Genomic DNA, 20793 nt, shown 5'->3' with positions numbered 1-20793 from the left:
TGATATGTAGGAGAGCTTGGGACTTCTTCTACCGCTTTCCACTTTCACAAAATGGACCACAAATAACCTATTGAATTAGACGAGACAGGGGACGACTTTCATCTAAAGGACATTGAACCACTAGACGACTAACTCGCTCTGTGTTGTAAGGAATAAGCAGCACTTGAATGCATTAGTGATTTTCAATATTCTTACGGCTGACTCGAAAGCGGCTACATTATTTGTTGAGTTGGTGTAACCCTTATATTAATCAGGTTTGGGGGTTTTGAATTTTCCTGGGGTTCAGCTTTAGTAATTTGCCGAGAGAAGGCATTTTCAACATTTCAGAGGGTTGAGGTTCGTACGGAGAGGTGTTTTCCAGCTGGGCCGATTCAATGCTATCCTGGTAATGAAAATCGTCACCATTTTCTTCAATTGGTTGGGATTTTTTATTGTTGGGTATCAGTCCCATCTTGTTTATCGTTGTTCGTTGGCCCATCCTAGCAATCAAGCCCTTGGTGGCTTGAGAAGTTCCTATCACATGTCCTCTCATTTTTAGCATCAATGTTCCTTTATTTCTATTACTTGCTGCTACACAATCTTCCTTATGTTAGCTACATCTAATGCTTAGCTCTGTGCCTCTTGAACGGTTGATTTACTGTTGATTCCATGCTCACCACACTTTTTAAGAAGTCGAATCTAGAATTGTCTGGAAATCACACCCAAGGAATAGAGCGTGCAAGGAAGAGGAGAATGAGTAAAAGAAGAGATAAACAATAAAAATAAGACTTTCTAGAGTTTTTATTCATGAACTGTTCTCCTATTTATAGGTATAAGAGTCACCTTGAATACATAATTACCTTTTTGCCCCCTCCCTATACAAAGAAACTTGGGAGTACTAAAGTCATTTATACAATACATTTAAATATGTTGATAAATAATTTGTTGGCAGACAAAAATATTATTTCACTCGTTGGCCCACATTTATTCATTTGAAAGTGACAGGTCGAACGATGTGGGAGGTAATATGAGGTTCTTGTCTGGTTTGTTTATGACTATTGATTCGACTCGCAATTACACTGTAATTTAGCTTCCAAAAAAATCACAAAAACTTGACCTATTTTATATTTAGTGGTTAGTGTGCAAAATTGATATGTTATAAAATTTAGAATTTTTTATTAAGAGTTTACACACTTGGGTACTACACAAGTATACATATCGTTTCAAGTAATATAAAGTTTTTTTTTAAAAACCCTAGTATCAATTCCACAGAGAAGCGAGGTAAGAAATTCCTTAGGCTAATTCTAGTCTACTAGTATCATGTTTTAGTTTTTAATTTTAAAAAAGTTTGGTTTTCCTAAATTTTCTAATTTACTATAAATTAAAGTTAACTAAATTAACTAAAAACCAAATCTAAGGAGACTAGATAAATTTTGAAAAGTTCTTATATAATTAAAATCAATGTCTCCTTGCAATGAGATCAAAATCAACGTATAATCAATGTAGGATCAAAATGTTTAAAGGTTTAAATGATGTATTGTGACAAATATGAGCATACATATTCTTTACCCCTTCTGAGCATTTACATAAGTTGGAACAAATTAGGTGAAGTCACAGCCCTCCGGAGTCATTATGTTTTATAACAGATTTTAATGTCACAAGTGATCAATTTGCAAAGTAATTTAAGAACCGATGAAAATACCATCACAAATTTGGAATAAAAGAAAATTTCAAACCAATCGAATCACATCACAATTACTCACTAAGAATGGAGAAAACACAACATAAAACTTTGTTTAAATCAAAGAAAATTCACTAGAAAATGTTTACAATAATTATAATATAATGAAAAACACAATACTTAATTTTTTCCCCTGAAAGAAAGATGAAAATTCCTCTAACAAAGTCTTCTGTTGATACACAAAAAGTTCCTACAATTCCTTTCATATATCTCTCAAAATCCCTCACCAATCTCTAGAGAAAAGACATAAATCTACATTCCTACTCCTATCTACAAACTCTAGACATTCTTGGAAGTTCTAAGAGTTTGAAAAGCCAAAAGGTGCCTTCCTAAGTGCCAAATGGTGCTTAATAACTCCCCAAATCGAGCCATAACTGTTTGAAACAGTTATTGGCACTATGTCAGCTATTTTTTAATGTGACTAGCGCTATGATGCCAATTCAAATGTTGGGGAGGCTCCAATTTGCCTCGTTTCACTCCGTTTCAGCTCTAATTTTGCTCCAACAAAATGAGTCAGATCAAAATTTTCTTCCTTACTGGATTTGACTCCAAATTGCACCATTTTTTTTCCATTTTTTTAAAAAATTCTTTTCTTGTACATGAAACCAAAACATGCAAAATATCTTTCATTAAAGCGCAATATCATAAAAAATGTACAAAAAATGAGCATTAAATGTATGTTTAAATTATGTAATTTTAAGGTGCATCAACTACCCCTTATACTCTAGTTTGTTTTCTTTGTTCACTTAGTGGTAGATCGTTCTTCATTCGAGTATCTTTTATTCAGCTATTTTCGTGGTTGTCCTTTATTCAGTCACCATCTCGGTCGGCCCATCAACTAGACGAATGACCTAACAGAGTTCTGAGATGCTCTCCACGACTTTGGCATTGATCTTCCTTCTGGATAAAGTAAATTAGATTGTTGACTGATCTTGATATAATTTGACTGCGGGTCCACCTCATTTGTCATTTACACATGTTTTGCCTCGAGATTCATGCTGCCACAATCCTAAAATACATAAATGTGCCTTTTAAGTACATAAGAATTGATTCGTGGATAAATTTTCCTAAACTTTATCTTCTTATCACCTCGAGCAAAGAAATATTAAACCCCAAAAAGTCAAAATTGGACATGTGCAAAGCCAGTCATTTTAAGCATAATAAGAATATTTCGATCTAAAATAAAACTTAAAATATATTTCCTTAAAATCAAACATAATCTATTTAATTTTGAATTTGGTTAAATACTCTTAAGTCGCAAAAGCGCCACCGCAGAGCGAAAGACCCAATCCCCAATCCACGGGGAGCCTACGTACCGCCCCTTGCAAGCGCCGCTTCCCTTCTCCAAGGTTGCCCCTTCGGTCGATTCTCGATTTCGTGATGCGATTTCTTCTTCCTTGCCTTTATATTGCCTTATCTCAGACTATCTAACCTCCGGCAATGGATTCCGGTGCCGATCCAGTGGATTACCTCTTCCGCGTGATGAGAGACGCTGTCTCTCCGCTCGAGTGCGGGATTTCGCGCGCAGCCAAGGATCTCGAGTCTCATTGGATGGATTCGAGAAAAATGGTAAATGAGAGTGGATTTACTGGCAGATTTAATGGCCAGGCGAAGAAAAGGGCTTGCCAGGAAACGGCTGTGGTGTCTCCGGCAGTTAGTGACGATAGGAAGAAAGGATTATTTTTGGGGAAGATACCGATGAAGTCTATCATTGGAGCTCTTTTCCCGAATCCTCCTGCGAAGAATAGAGGGGCAAGGGTGAAAGTACAAAATGATGGATCTTGCTTAAACTGCCTGAACTTCGCTGGGGCATGGTCTATCTTGGTTAGCAACTTCGTGCAGGTTTTTCCGAACTCACTTAAATGCGTTAAGAAATGCTTTCGGAAATCATGCAATCAAGCGGATGGCGAGCTCTTCTCTAATCCTTTTTGTTTGGAAGTTAAAAGGAAAGAGTTATGCCTCCCGCAGGACTGCGATTTGCCATCGGGACTGTTGATCTGCTATGCGTTTGAGAATTTAATCCAGAATCTTGAAGAGATTTTTGATCGGGATAAGTCGAGAAATCCGGTTGCCATTCCGGCTATTGCAATGATCGATCATATGAAGACAATATCAGACATTGTCAAAAGGAGGAGGGCAAGTGTTAATGGTTTTCTTTCAAATGTGGGCTTTGCGAAGTTGGGAGGGGCATCGGAGAGTTCGGTAGGAACTGCTGGTTCTGCTGATGATGAGGGCAAGGACCCTGCAGCTGATTATGGCAAGGAGGACGCTGTTTGTAAAGACGAATCAGGGCTTAATCCTGCACAGAAACTTGCGAGCAAATTGTTGAACATTCCTTTGTCCAATGTTGAGCGCCTGCGTTCTATACTCTCAACTGTTTCTTTGACAGAGCTCATTGAGTTCGTATCTCACTTGGGAAAGTCCTCTCAAGAACATCCCAGTAAGAAGAAACTATTTTCAGTGCAGGACTTCTTTCGGTACACCGAAGCTGAAGGTACAATTTACTGCACTGTTTGTTTTTCCATCAATAAATCTAATCCAGCTAAGCATCACTGTGGAGCATGAATTTGAAGTCGACATGCTTGATTGTGCATGCTGAATCTCCCAAGTGGAAATAGGGCGGTGGAAAGTAGTCGTCAGTCTGTTCGTAATTTTTTCTTACAGGAATACTTCACACGCCTAAAATTGCTGCTGAAAATCTTTGTCTAAAATTGATATGCACCTTAAATTAATTAGCCTTGTACTTGCATAATATTACAATCGCTGCAGGTATTTATATAGACATAAAATTCGTCAGTCCTGTGTCAGAGATTTAAACATAACTCATAACCTTTGTTAGAATTTATTCTATTGTCGAACTACATGAACTTTTGCGGATTTAAATTTATATATTTATGAGTACGGATTTATAACAATAAATCAAAACTTAATTATTGATTGTTACGTTTTCCAAAACAAACTGATGTCTCTTGAAAATATGGACTTTCTTTTTATTTTTTTGTGTCATTTTGCTTTATAGCTAAAAGAAAAACAATTTTTCAACATATTCCCCTCTGTTGGTTGGCTTAAAGGCAAAAAAAATTGTGACTTTTGCATGCTTTAATTCTAATTTAAACCTGGTGAATAGGAGAATATTTGGACATGTTTTTAAGATCACAGCAGATAAGTGCCAGAATAGTGAGAGATTTGCTTAAAAAATAAAAATGGCTTCTTTTGTGAATTTTAATAAGGTTAGATTTTGTTGTTTACACCTCAAGTAGTTGAAATAGTAGGACATATTTGTGTTTCCTTCATACATTAGGCAAGATTTGTTCAGATTAGACTTTCTAATTGGTGCCTTCGAACATAATTATGAGTATGTTGGAGGAGCACTCTTAATTATTTTTCATCCAAGGTGCCTGTTTTCATCAATGTCCATCCTTCCTTCCATTTGGCTGTGAATTTTCTATTGGTCATTCAAACGTGAAAGTCACATTTGACATCATTGAGTTGTTCCTATTCCAATTTCATTCATTTCTATCCAAACCTTGATTATTTAGACGCCAAGATATTAGTTTGAAATATTAAGTAATGAAAACAAGCTACAATACCTCACATTGTTTCATAATTTTGCATTCATGTTCCGCTTGGAACCTGATGCTCAAGTCTTTATTCTATTTGGTAAATGTTATTTATAATCCTGCATCACAGTTTATAATAATAGGAAATTTAGAAGATTCCATGCCTACTATCTTTTTTTCTTTGTCTGTTTTCTTCCATGGGCTTATTTTGTTTTATTTTTCTTTTTAGCAACTAACTCATTTATCCTTTTTTTGGGAGTATTGAGATGTTAATGATTTCCTTATTATATATTTTTATACCATATTCTTAATGCTTTTCTTTTTTGGAATGTTTAGGCAGTTTATTGACCTTCTTTGAACGATTTTGTCAATTCCTTTTAATTATATTGTGATATAGGAAAGCGGCTTTTTGAGGAGTTGGATAGGGATGGTGATGGCCAAGTAACATTAGAAGACCTCGAAATTGCAATGAGAAGAAGAAAATTGCCTAGGAGATATGCAAGGGATTTCTTGCGCCATACTAGAAGTAACTTATTTTCAAAATCAATTGGGTGGAAACAATTTCTATCTTTCATGGAGCAGAAGGAGCCTACAATTCTCCGAGCTTATACAACGTTGTGTTTGAGCAAGTCCGGAACGCTTCAGAAAAATCAAATATTGACATCACTCAAAAGTGCTGGACTCCCAGATGATGAAGCTAATGCTATTGCTATGATGCGTTATCTAAATGCAGATACTGGTGAATCTATTTCCTACAGCCATTTTCGTAATTTTATGCTGCTACTTCCTTCAGAAAGACTTGAGGAAGACCCTCGGTGAGTGGAAGAACTTTCCTGTTAAGCTATATATATAGAGAATGAAAGATGTCATTATGTTTGCTTAGTACATCTGATTAATTACAAAATACACATACATATAGCCTTAGTATGGTATGGCTTTAGATGCAGTGCTCTGATCTTTTTGAAACATCGTTTAGGAGCTTTAGTTTCTTCATTCTCCTTGTTTTTGTTCATTCAATAGACATGTAAACACTATTGAGGGAACTGTGTGTGAGAGAGTGAGGTAGCATGTAGTGGGGTTGTGGAGGGAGGAAAATGCATGTTCCTTGATGGTAGAACTTCTTTTTAGGCAAATATTATACCTATAAATGTCATTCATTGGATGGGTACTTATTTTTGCGCGCAGTTATTGCGGAAAATAAGAAAGAATCTTACATGGTTAGGAGAAGAGTGAGATATTGGAGAAATGGAGACTTCCAAACCCCCTGAATCATAGTTAGATAAGTTTTTCCTCGGTAGATAGGGAAAGGATAATGGCTCATCCTTTGATAGCAAGAATTCGTTTTTGTTGACATTTTTCTTGGTAATATCATGCATTGTATGAGTAATTATTTTTATCAAATACAGTGATGGTAGAGAATAAGTACTAATTGAATGGGGGCAGGAGAAGAGTATGCTAATGAGAAATAGACCATGCTAAACCCTTCAACCCAAGTTTGACAAGTTCATCCATAATTTTTTTTTGTAGTGCTTTTGAAATCGCATCTTTTCATACAGAACAACAACAACAACAACAAAGCCTTAATCCCACTATGTGGGGTCGGCTACATTAATCCTTTTTCTCCATTGCGTCCTATTTAGTATCATATTTTCATTTAGTTCTAGTAAATTAAGATCATTTTTAATACAATAAGCCCAAGTCTTCCTAGGTCTACCTCTGCTTTTCTTAACACAAGTCGAATTTAAAAACATCTACTCTCCTAATCGGATCATCTAATTCAGAAGAAATAAAAGCATCTTTTCATACAGAAGAAATAAATAATTCAAATTGCAGAAGACTATTCAGCTTTTTTGTTAAATTTATTAGTGGGGGAGGGGTAGTAGATAATCGTCTCATTGTGGTGCTAGGAATATGAATTTGCACATTAGTTTAGTTATCAGTGCATTTTGATTTTTTTTTTTTTTTTGGGTAAGGGTTGGATGCGCTATGGGGGTTAATTTCTAGGGAGTAGAGATCTAATATGATTTTACACATTATTTTGTCTTTATTTTCGATTGGTGACATCAGAATTTTATTTAAAATACATATGGAAAAATTACAATTTCAGCTGCAATTGTTGATTCTCTAAACTTTATGGATTAAGGTTCACAATTCATATTATGGAGAATATTAATTTCTTGAGTACAAGTTTTGAAATTGAGTCCTTCTTAAATGTTGCTATTTAGGAAGTTCTTGTGAATCAGGAGTTTTATCATTGATTGAATTGATATGTTTTAGAGATTTATATAATAATTTTTTTTTTTAGCCATCCTTGGGCATTTTAGTATATTAAAATTTTATTGAATAAATCTGGAAGTTCCGAAGAACATTTTGCTGTAAGGTGCATAGAGTCTAGGGCTTCTAATATGGATCTAACAAGCAGTGTTGATGCAACACAAAATTTGTACGCTGCAAGCTATTAACCCAAAATAACCATGTACCACTTACAATGAAAACTAAAAAAATTGATAAAATTCTATTGAGAAGGAAGATCTATAATGGCCGTATGCTAGCAAATTAAGTATCTCAAAAGCCATGTGCATGATTGAAATTTCATGCAATTTCAAATTTTAACAAATATGAATAGTAGAATTGCTCTTTCAACCAATAACAAAAAATCATAGGAGGGAAAAAAAAATTAGGAGGGAGAAAAATTGAAGAGAAGAATGCCTTGTGTTTGTAAAAAGAAGATGGCCCCCCTAAAATTTCAAGTCCTGTACTTGATAAAGGCCACAATGCCAAAATGAGAAGTATTTACATATCTAAAGCAGTGTTTTATTTATAATTGATTATTTGTTTTACATATTTCAAATCCTTCAATCAAGAATCCCTAGAAGTGCCAAAACACCAAAGACCAACTGAGGTGATCACGAACATAACATCCAACTATTTGCTACAAGTTCACAATCTTCAGTTGTAGGGGGAAATCATTAGAACTACCTCTGCCTTTTCTTGAGAATGGATCCTTGTTGGTTAGTGAAATATTTACTAATTGAAACCATGTTTTCTCACTTTTTAAAATCCTATACCCTTTAGTAGGTTTATATTTTTTATAGTTAAGAATAATCTCCATCAATTATCTTCATGGAAATCATGCATAACAGTAATCTGTTTTGCAATGGGATGTAATATATGTTGGATTTGCTAATGGATATACTATAAACAACTCAAAGTGAGAAAAATTATGAAGTACATTTATATGTAATATATTTCATTAAGTTTTTATATGGTAAGTGGCAAACTATGTAGATAAGTTTGATTCAAATAGAGGATGCTTTTCATGTGTGAACGATTAAAGAAATATAAGCCAAACAGTTTGAAGAGTAATCGAGTAGTCATGATGGATTTTGTATCTTTGGATACTACCAAACCGATGCACTTTTATAGTTTTGCTTTTTCTAAAAGACTTATTTTGAATAAACTGTTGGGCATGTGATGCAGTTTAACTTTGTTGCCTAAGTTTTTTTTTAATTCTTTATATTTTCTTTTTATGAATTTGTAAATTAATAAATCAAAAACCAAAAACAAATTTGATGTTCGTTTGATTGGTTAGCATAGGATAGTTTCAATTGACTACTCATTGGGAGTTATTTTATTAAAAGAAGCTTTTATGAATAAATCTATTGAAAATGTTGGTGCAATCTAGCTTTTTTGATAATTTTTTAAATGAATTTGTATATAAAGAAACCAAGAACCAAAATAAAATTGATGCCTTATTGAATAGTAAGCATATGATAGTTTTTCATTGGGAGTTATTTTATAAAACTGTTTAATTGGTTCACCATAATCAACCCATATGAGCTATTCAGTTTTAAAGTTAGATATACGTTTTGATTCTAATTTTAGTTGATGTTATGATATAATTTCATTTTGAATTTTAGATTTGAACTTTAACTTCTACTCAATTTTAGGTTTACTTGTATTTGTAGGATCTAATGTTGACTCTAATATTTATTATGGTTTATCATAAGGTGGGTTTTTGTGGCAAATTCAAATTTAGTTTTAAATAAAAGAAATTAGATGTTGAATCATGTTGCAGCTATAAAATTTTAGTCATCAATTTCATCTCTTAAAGAATATCATGAATTATTTTTTCTTCGATAAGATTAGATTTGAGCCAATATAATACTCCCGATTTGAGAAGCTTTAAATGTGGGATACATTTTTTTCCTTAAATTTATTAAACAAATATGTGAAGTCCTAACAAGTGGATAAGTAAAATATTTTTGCAATTCTGAAGCTGTGTGGCAAGCCTCATTTATTGTAATTATAGCTTAAAATTTTTAATAAAATAGATATGAGTAATAAAATAATCTCTAAAAAATAATGTTTTGCCAATAAAATTTGAAATCTTAGAAAATATTTGCACACCTTCACACACTACACTATCTTTATCCAAATTTCACTAAATTGATCATACAAGTGATATCTACAATACTTCATCATCATCAGCCTTATCTCAAATATTTGAGATTTTGTTAATGAATTCTCATCTTTTTTTTTGCTCTTGTTGAGTATTGTTTGAGAACTAGGACCCATTCTCTTCGAATTATTTTGAACAGCTTATTCTTCTTATTAGGTTCACTATTTCTCTATCCTAATTTTTTAACACTAATTTTTTTTACTCATTTTACGGGTTTGTTTTTATGCATTTATTGTAAATGTCCAAATGATATAGCCTTTGCATTTATTTTTAATAAATGCCACTTCAACATTCTTTTAATATAACCATTTGTTAATTTACCCTTCTTAGTTTTGCCCAACATTCATTTAACATTCTTAGAGCTTTTTTTTCTAAAACTTAGATTCATGCATAAATGATTTAAACTCGTCTTTTAGTCTTTATTTTGTTGTTTTAACACATAATATTCTTTGTAGGTACTTCTCCATTTTAATTTACTAAATTTAAATCTATAAGTTGTTTTCTCATTTATAAATACATTCTTTTACATGATAAATCTAAGATGCTTTTGATGTTACACATTGATACGTTGATATTGTCTAATAATATTTCTTGGAAAGTGTAATTATCATAGATATTAAAATTACATATCAAATAATCACTCTTTGTTTTATGGGTGTAATATATATATATATATATATATATATATATGCTTTATTCATTAAGCTCTTGGAATTTCTTTGGTGTGGGAAATCTGCACTACGAAGGATTTTATTTTCTCATCTCATAATATACTTAAATTTCTGAGCTCACTGATCTTTACCATCGCTCATGCAAGTTCCACAATCATATGGTAATGTCTTGATTGATCAGTTCTATGACCACAAAAGTTGGAGAATTTTTTTTGCTTTACAGGATAACGCGGAGATTTGGGAAGCAACTTGTGAGAAATTCTAGTACCAAAACACTACAAAATTGTTTGAGATTAACAAGAACAGTTGAATGTTACATAATACTTCAACACACTCTCAAGATACTGATTTTAGTTACATATGCATGATACATATCCATGGAAGTGCCCTCAAGATGCTATGATGAATAAAACTATTCTGGAGAAGAAGATGATAAAATTATTACTTGGTTTAAATGAGAATTTAGATGAGGTCAGAGGAAGAATCATGGAGATGAATCCTTTTCATACCACTAGGGAAGCTTTTTCTGAAGTTAGCTAGAAGAAAGTAGGAAAAAGTTCATGACGACAGGAAGTGTTGGCTCATCTGACGTTGAATACTTAGCTTTGTACACACAACTCCTTCCTTGATTGAAAGCCAAAGAAGAATCATTGATTATGTGAACATTGTAAGAAACTTGGTCACATAAAAGATAAGTGCCAGAAACTACATGAAAAATTGATAGATTGGAAACCTGCAAGGAAGTACCAAGACAGTATGGCCCATGTTGGTGCCTATTCTAAAAGGTTGGCTGAACCTAGCCCCTGAAGGTGTTGAAGAAGCTTCTTACTAGCACTACTGACCAACCCACTAGCTTGATGGCACACAAAGGTATCACATCCTCTTATTTTGCCAACGATGGAAGATCTCGACCTTCGATAATAGATTCAAGTGCTTCATATAGATAGTGCTTTAGTAGTGGGGTTTAGCAAGGGAGTGGTTGTGGAATAACGAGATAATGAAATATAGGAGTTTGGTGGCATTTGGAGGGGGATAAACATCGCTCAACGGTTGTATGTGGAAATAGTAAGGAAAACCATGAAAAAATGTGACACAGATGTCGAGGAGGGGCATCATTTGAAATTGTGATGTGGATAACTGCGGGACAGCAAATCAAAATTGATAAAAGAAGTTTTATTGATGCGAACAATAGTTGGCTGCTAGTTGGACAATGAAAGTGGCCTCCGAGCGTCTAAGAGAGATCACAACCTCGATCTTATTAGGTTATAGACCACTCTGAAAGAAATATAAGGATACAACACTCCAAAAAAGGTAATTAGGAAAAAAATCTCCAAATATCATAAACCAAATCAAAAGTCTTAGAAAATAGAAAATAATGACATAAATAGTTCTCTACTAAAAAAAAACTAATTAGAAAATGGAGGAATAAGAAAGAAGTCAAAAAGGAAAATTCTTAATTGGAACCAATGTCACTCTAGTCAATTTTAACCCCCCCCCCCCCCCCCCCCCCCTTCCGCAAGCGCTGGTGTTACACGATCCCGCAGATACACTGGAATTCGCATTTCGCGACTCTGGCTGACGCTTTGCATCATTCTCTTGGCCTAGGAGAATTTTCTATTTCTTCTCTAAAATGACTTGGATTCTACTGTTAGTTGTTATTTCCCACAAAACACCTGAGGTAGTTTTCAAAATTGTTGTTCGCCACTCTTATTTGGCCATCTGTCCCTCGGTGCGATGTTGAAATGAACTAGAACTCATCACTCAATTTGTTTCATGTAGTTTTCTAAAAATGGCTCAGGACTCCTCAACTCTATGTAAAACGAGGACGTGTTGGACCTCTCACAGCAGTGAAAACTTTATAAGTAAATTGTATGTCTAAAAATCCTAAAGTCCACTCAGGAGTTGTCCAGTGTCTGGTATCAGCTCCTTGATCTCACTGCCCTTTTGGACAACCAATGCTAGTATTGGTGGGCTTCTATCAGTGTTTGCAAAAAGATATTTCGGGGCATCATATCCTTAAACTTTGTATGAATGCCATTACCTCAGAATCACTATTTTCTAGAATAATTAATTTTAATCCAGTTAGAGTCTCTCTCATTGGCTCAGCTTAAATCACTAGCATCTCTATCTCATCGACTGAAAGTTAGGACTTGTTTCTAAAGTTATCCTCTCCTATGTCACTCCATTTTTTCAAGTGCTCCCAGCTCAGTGAAAGAGGCTACTCTCTTATTTTGGCAATCAGACACTGTGGCCAAAATCGTGACAGTTGAAGCATTTATCTGAGGGGATTAATTTGGGAGTATTGACAGTCTCTATCTTTCTCCACTTTGTACAGGTTCTTGCTCTAGCTGGGTCGGCTTGGGTGCTTTATTGGGTGTCCTCTTATTGCTCGATCTAATGACTTAAATCTGTTTGAAGGATGGTGTTGACCTGTATTGCTATGTTATCTTTCTACGTTTATGGCTAGGGTCTGGACGTCTTATAATCTCTAATAAAGTTGCAACTGTACCACACTGTAAATAAATGATCTCAATCCCCTCAGATATCGAGCCATGGTGTTTCCCTCGAACTCTAATTGCTCACACTTCAATATAACCTCCTCAAACTTATTTACTTCTCTACTGAGAGATCTTTCTACCGTAAATGGTTTAAGTCAAGAATATATCTTGCAAAATCACTCATCTCAGGTAGTGATTTCACCTTCTCCCTTATGCTGGCGTCGGTGCTTCAAATCTTCCCACAACACCAATACACTCTTCATTTACTTGACGATGACTAGCTTTACTATTATGTCTAGTGGAATATTCTTGTATGCGAAAACCCATTCTATTTTTTGAAGCCACTTGATGTATTCTTTCGAATCCTTGTTACCGTCAAAATCCTATAAATCTATATTTACTCCAAGATTATGACTTCCTTGATATTCTATGTCAAATATTTTGGGTAATGGTTCTTTATTGTTGGAAATTGCCTGGTGGAAGTGATTCATTCATCAATTTGATTTGACAAATCACCGTTGTGGCTACGAGAAATCTCGCTGGATTGTCTCTTTTTGAAGACGACAATTCTTTGTTGCAATTGGAGGATTTCCTACTCATATTTTCCATAAAAAGTTTGTAAGCATCTCTTTGTGGATTTCTCATAAGCGACATTGTGTCCTTTCATTCAACTGAACGTTCGACCAACTCTGATGCCAAATGACACCATTTTTGGGCGCTTAGACGGGGTTTTAGAAGCATTGTTTAGCGTGGGTGTGGTTGTGGAATAGCAAGAGAATGAAATGTGGGAGTTTGACAACATTTGGAGGGGGATAAGCATCGCTCAATGCTGGCCCGACTGAAAACAAGGATACCCACGAAACAGCATGATGCAGATGTTAAGGAGTGAGTGGTGGATAATGGCGGGGCAACGAACTTAAATTGATAAAAGTAGTTTCCTGCTACGAATAACTATTGGTTGCTAGTTGGACGATGAAGGAGGCGTCCAAGCGTCTGAGAGAGATCACCACCTTGATCCTATTTGGTTATAGACACACCCTCTGAAGGAATCTAAGGACACAACACTCCAACAAAGATAACCAGGAATAAATATCTCCAAATAACGTAATCCAAATCAAAAGTTTTAGAAAACAAAAAATAACTGTATATAAATGTTTCCTGCTAGAAATATTTAATTAGAAATAAAGGAATAGGAAAGAATTCAAAAAGAAAAAAAAAGAATAGTCTAAATTGAAAGTTGCCATCCCTCGTTCTCATCAAATCTACGATCATGGGTGTTACACGATCCCATGAATATGTGGGATTCTGCGTTCCGCAACTGTAGGCTAACACTCTGCATCTCATGAACTACCATGAGATTCTGCGTTCCAACTAAACTGCAACTTTCAATTAGCAAGCTTATTCAGTACTTGAATTATGTTACTAAATTCCATTCCAACTCTATAAATTTCAGGTGATTGATTCGGGTAAGGTGACTGACAGTTGTAAATGATCTCAAATTTTATACTCGCTCAATAAGAGCTATCCTCTTAACACAAAAGTGTCTTCTTCGCCATCCTCTTCTCATATTTTTGAGACTTTTATGTCTGAGTCTGTTGAGAGTCTAGTTTTATTATGACATTGTCGTCTGGGTTATCTCGATTTTTATTATGTTGCAAATTTATATCCTCATCTCTTTATTAATAAAAAATCAAAGTTTTGTTATTGTGAAACTTGCGAATTGGCTATAACATACTCATGTATATCTTTTGTGTCAGTACAAACGTGCACATCCTTTCTCTATCGTCCACAATGTCATTTGGGGACCATCAAAATTTAAAATCATCAATCGATTCTAATGGTTTATTTTCTTCATCGATGATCACACAAGAACCAGTTGAATATTCCTCATGAAGGAGAAATCTGAAACTTTATGAATCTTTCAGTCCTTCTATGATATGATTTACGCTCAATTTCACTGCAAAATTCAAATTTTCAAAATTGATAATGCAAAAGAATACTTTAACTCGATCCTTGAACCCTACTTGACTAAGAGTGGCGTCATCCATTCGAGTTCATGTGTTGAGACTCTACAATAAAATTGGATTGTTGAGAAGAAGAATAGACATCTCATCGATGTATCTATGTCTATAATGCTTTCTCATATTGTCTTAAAAGTTTTCTTGGGAGATACAATACTTACAACCATTTAACTTATTAATAGAATGTCAAATAGGGTCATAGGATTCAAAGCCCCTCTTCACATTTTTGATGGAAATATGCCCTCATGTTAAAGATTTCTTTTCCATTCTTCCCCTAGAAATATTTGGCTGCCCTTTTGTTCACGTTCACCACCAAACTGCATAAAGCTTGACCCAAAATCAATCAAATGTATTTTCCTTGGTTATATTTTTAACAACAAGGGATATGTCGGCGATAAAAAGTTGGGGGGTGTTTTTGGTTTGGGGGAGAGCACACCACACGTATTGGCGAAATGCCCTCGCGACGACGCACGAATTCGAGCCGAATATTTTATTATTATTGAATTTTGATTCCTATTTCGTGGTTCATCCCCGTTGCTCTTAAAAAGCTGTCGGCGATAAAAAGTGGTGGGGGTGTGTTGTTGTTGCCCGTAAGAAGCTGTCGGTCACCGGAATCGAAATCCTGTCGCCCGTTTCGGAAGGACGTTTTAATTTACATATAGATTTAAGTTTTAAAATCAAATATAAAAATCAAACTGACCCCATATTTTTCATAGTTTAAATGAAAGAGCACTTTACCTCAAATCCTGTATCTATCCCGAGGGATGAACACAAGACTTGAGGATGAGATTCGATCAAATAAACTAAGATATATATGACGTCCGTTTGGTCTGCGAAACCGTTTTATTTGCCGACAAATTTCCCTATTTAATATGAAAAATTAAATAGGGTTTATTTTAAGCTGGGTTCGGAAAAACTTCCTATAAGGGCAAGCCCCTATAGTTAATTACATCTTAAATGACCGAAGTCACTTAAGAATACTCTCGATAAAAATCAGGAAAAATTATCTTCAAGGACTTCAAAAGGATAAGACTTTTCAACGAAATCAGACAAAGAGACGTGCAAAAAGGAATGGTTCAAACTTGGAACATTTATTATAGAATCAGAAGGAAGAACAATTAGGGGATGCCACAGATCCAGAGGAGATCCTCGGTGACTTCCCAGTCTACCCTATGGTTTGACTTCAATTTCGAGGAAAAATATTCAAGTGTTTTATTCTGTCAATTTTATTTATTTAGGCCTTACATTCATTTGAAACGATCACACAAATAGCCTGGAAGGTGTGGGGATTTAGATAGCCTGGAAGATGCGATGATTTAGGTCCATAATCCTAAAACGAGTTAGGGCTTAGATCGTACAGCAGAGCTATACAAATGCCTAAAGAAAAAGGTTGAGGATTTATGTTGCGCTAGGCAAACAACCTTGAAATTCTATTGATTGTTGTTTTAATTTCTAGAAAAGGAATGGTTTAGCTGGGGAAGACATGTTCTGCTGTTGAAGATTGTCGTGCTGTCCACCACGCTAGTTCCAAGCTCATTGTCGTGATGAGTTTAAGTTTTCTGGGGTGTCCAGTTATGATGTCAAATCAAACGACCTATGGTAATAGTCATCTAAACATTCTATATAAAAAAAAATGCTTAAGACTATATAATATAAAATGTGCAGTACAGGGCAAACAGTAGGATGCATGTAGAACGGTAGCAGGTAGAAACAAGAATAATATAACATGTTGTACAGTACAGTAGCAGGTAAAAACAAGAATAGTATAACATGCTGTACAGGAAGAACAGTAGCAGGTAGAAACAGAAATAGCATAACATGCTGTACAGGACAGTAGTAGGTATAAACAGGGAAATGAAGTGCTGTAAATGTAAAACAAGCCTGTACGCCCGTGAGATCCGCTGTTTCTTAAATATAACAAGCTGAAATGCATCGCACAAAACAAAGTCTGAAAGAAACGTCATCCAGGAAATCCGAAGGAGAGTGTAACAACGACTCATGACAGAAAACTCGAGAAAATCAACGAGAAAAGACAAGTAAAAAAAAAATCCTCAAAAAACTTGGAGAAATCCCAAAAGAAAGGAAAAGAAACACGAGTGTCCTGTCCCAAAGCTTCGATAAAACAAAAAAAGATCGGGTAAGGGGGACCGCAAACACTCATGTGGGGCTAGGCTCAGAAATATATATATACTCGAGGGTCCACGAAGGCTATTCAGTCATCAGAATATATAGAACCCGCCACTCGTCTAAAAGTGTGTCTTGAACCTCACTTAAAGGGCTATTTTCCAGCCTAAACAAGTATTCGTCAGGTGGACAATCAATTTTAAAATATATTTTAAAATTTATGTTTTTGACACATACGTCTAAAAAAAAGAGATTATCAAATTTTATTTTATAGCGAAAAATATATTTTTATTTTTTGAAATAAGTTTTAACAATTTTTATTGTCCATAAGTCAATTACGCTGTCGGGCGTGAGACTGCCAACCACCTGAGGAGGTTCGAGCTAACTCCCACTAGACTTATGTCGGTGAAGGATACTGTTATCCTATTGTTCATCAAATACCTGGATCTTGATGTTATAGGATAGGGCATCTTTCGGCTCTATCTTCAGTGTGCCTTTATCATCACCACCCTACGCCCTAAAACAAACTACTTGCGACCTTGCTTGATGGTTTCACGTATAGCAAAAGGCTATACGTTGATACTTATGCGTCAGACATAAACATCGAAAACCGAACCAAGAAGCAATGAAAGAAAAGAACAAAAATAAGGTGAGAGAGTGGAGACACTGATCTATCTAAAACACCGAAAATGAGAATAGATCAGTTCTCAAAACTTCTATCGAAAAGACCTGGAAGAGTAGGGCCCAAGGTTTTTCGTAACAAACATAAATGGCTACTTTGCACTGATTTTTTTTTAAAATCCCAAAGACATAAGATTAATTAAATCAACCAAATGCTCTCCCAAATAAGGCTTGCAAATCCTCCAAACCCTGCAAATCCTAGGCTTGCAAATCCTCCAAACCCCAAGTTGATATCAAAATCTCCCAACTCCCAAATTAATCCATAGCCTCACACATCAAACAAACGAAATTTTTCCAATGCACTGAGGTGTAAACCCACGGCCTGTATCAGTAGAGAAAGGAAGACAGCTACCAAGATCCTCGGCCCAAGTGAGGTAAAGCCAAGAAAATTCACGGGTAAAAGCCAATATCAGCACCATCTAGCTCCAGACCCGAATAAACTCCCGCAGGTGACTCACGACCAAGGCAAAACAAGGCCAATATAAAAGAGAGAGACCCACGGTTAGGCCTTAAAGAAGGGAAGGACTCATGGTCACGACAAACAGGGCAGTCCAAACCAACTCCAAAGCATTGTAAGCAAGGCTCACAGCCAAGACCAAAGCCAAGACACGAGGCGAAGGGAAAGGGAAGGCTCACGGCCTAGGCTAAGTCCAAGGCACAAGACAAAATCCATGACTAAGGCAACTCAAATTCATTCCACAGGAACTCTGACATACGCAAGAGAGTGTAAAATACCATCAATCTCTTTGGAATGACACATTTGCTCTCCCCACGATCATCCAAGCAGTTTAAGCCCAAACAAGAGAAGCTAAAGCCAGGTCCTCATAAAGCACAATCAGAACTCACCATAAAGCCAAAACCAGTTCCTTAAAGTTCCAATGAGAAGGTTAAATGTGTTAAGATAATACTTTTAACCAAAGCAAAAGCCAAGCTTCAATAAAACCAACAGCCAAATCTTCCCAAAATAAGAAACCGAGCCACCAAAGCAAGAAAAAGGAAGAACCCCCAATTTGCAAGAACCGAAATTCAACACAAAACCAAAGCCAAACCAAGTTTTTCACCAAATTCCAGACTAGTTAAAGACCAAACCGAGCCAAGCAAGGCCAAAACCCGAACCCAGCAAGGGCTTAAAAGTCCAACTGCGATTGAGATTTAAAAGTTAGGCCACAATGAGAGTTAGAAAAATATCCCCATGCCTTTAAGGTATTCAACCTAGAACTACCACATGCTTTTAGTGAAAGTGAATAAAAGTTTCACAATACATATACTAACATGCTCATGAGATGGGCCAAATTATTTCAAGGTCATCCTTTTAATTGTTTTTAATATAAATATGCTTCAAAAGGTAGGAAACATGTCATGACTTCAGCACTTTAGATAAACAAAGTAAAAGAAAGAATTAATAGCATGCCACATTGCTTAACCAAATCTAACTTCTAGCACCACACCACAAGATCATCAGAGGCTCGGTAAGGCCGTAACCGAGAGCCAATAAAGCACAGAGAAAGGGAGGGAGAAGGAAATACACACCCTCAAGCTTTTAAATGCCATTCCCACATAACAAGTGTATATAGAATAAGTTAGAACATGTTTAGGAACGAGGCAAATAGTAATCTTCCTATTCTAGCATTGTAACGGGGCTCGGCAGATAGCAGAGTCGAGTACAGGCAAGCCACAGAGCAGGACCGAAAACAGGTAAAGCGCAGGGCAGGGCTGAAAACAGGTAAAACACAGGGGGAGGGAGAAGTACCTCTTTAATGCGAAATCACAGAAAGATGTTCTCTAGCTAAACTTTCCTCCCAACAATGAGAAGAACCTAATTAAACCACTAGAAACTCAAAAAAAAGAATAAGGAAGAAGAGTGACAGAGAAAATTCCTCCCCAGAACAAATTTTCGGCCCCTTGAAGCTTCACAGAGGAGCTCTGATATACGCTAAGGGAAGAAAAAGCCAATGATTGAAAAAATCCCGCAAAGATTGATCGCAGGGGGCTCGACCATACTGTTTGCGGCTCGAGGAGCCAACGAATGATGAGGCGGGATGGGCGACTGCGAGAGAGGGGAGCGCGGGAACCTTTGTTCCAATGGGATTAGGTTTATAAGTTTTATTTATAATAAATAATAATAAAATATTATTTATTATTATAAATAATACTTAAACACATCTCCTTCTCCAGAAATGCCTTCACGACGAAACAAACTTCTCCAAGGCGAAATCGACGTTCCGGACGTGTAGGCGCAGTCCGTTTCGTCATCAGAGTCGTTCGGGCAACCTCGTCGTCGATTGGGTTATAAACGCGTCGCGGTCCAAATCCTATCAAAATTTCGGCTCGAATTTGATTAAACAGAACGGAGAAGAGCGCATCAGTGCCAAATCAACGAGTTGAGTCAATCCTGAGGCCGGCAGTCCTATAGGAATACTCTCTGAGTTCCTTCGGAGTAGCCTACCTACTAAGCAATAGCGGTCAAGACTACTATAAGGAACGTCAAGTCGAGCGAAGAAAAGTCTAGAATTGCTAATGGGGATGGCTCCTTCACTAGTTTTCTAGGAGTAGTCGACAGAAAGGTCTTACAGCTAGATCCTAAACTACTAAGGAGGGGAAAACTACACCTCGACCGAAAGCGAGGTCAACAGGATACAAGTGCTATTCTTCCATTACTAGAATATTATCTCATTGGATGTTACATTCTTTAAAAATAATTCTTCTACCCCAACTTTGAAACTTAGTTGGAGAGTTTTGATGAATATCTAATTTGAGACACTACTTTGGATAATCACATTGAACTAGTGTCGCCAAAAACCTATCTATTTCTCTCTAACCACCTTGACTCCCAAGTTCCACCACTTGAGAATATCCAACTTGAGATTGACAACAAGAAAATGCACAAGAAACTTCGTGTGTATACTTGGGAGAAAGAAATCCACTTAGTAGGATAAAGATAATATGCAACCACAAGATTGTTCACTACCAAATTTGAATCTACACATCTGTGAAGCTCCAAGAGAGGTGAAATCCAGTGGGAAGATAACAAAATTTGGCAAAATTATCTAATGTAG

The 20793-nt window shown here is 35.9% G+C and overlaps 1 protein-coding gene across 1 annotated transcript in view; it reads left to right on the top strand.

Moving 5' to 3' along the window:
• Nucleotides 1-2996: 2996 nt before the first annotated feature.
• The window catches only part of LOC110037997 (mitochondrial substrate carrier family protein C), a 35784-nt gene continuing 17987 nt past the window's right edge, over nt 2997-20793 (top strand). Inside the window, exons 1-2 of the mRNA XM_020742753.1 lie at nt 2997-4214; nt 5678-6095. Of these exons, the coding sequence (XP_020598412.1) occupies nt 3161-4214; nt 5678-6095 (1472 nt within the window). The 5' untranslated portion in view covers nt 2997-3160. The remainder of the gene's footprint in view (nt 4215-5677; nt 6096-20793) is intronic.

The sequence above is a fragment of the Phalaenopsis equestris genome, unplaced genomic scaffold (genome assembly GCF_001263595.1).
Source record: "Phalaenopsis equestris unplaced genomic scaffold, ASM126359v1 Scaffold228818, whole genome shotgun sequence".
Taxonomy (NCBI): Eukaryota; Viridiplantae; Streptophyta; class Magnoliopsida; order Asparagales; family Orchidaceae; genus Phalaenopsis; species Phalaenopsis equestris.
This window is presented reverse-complemented; position numbering and strand designations above follow the sequence as displayed.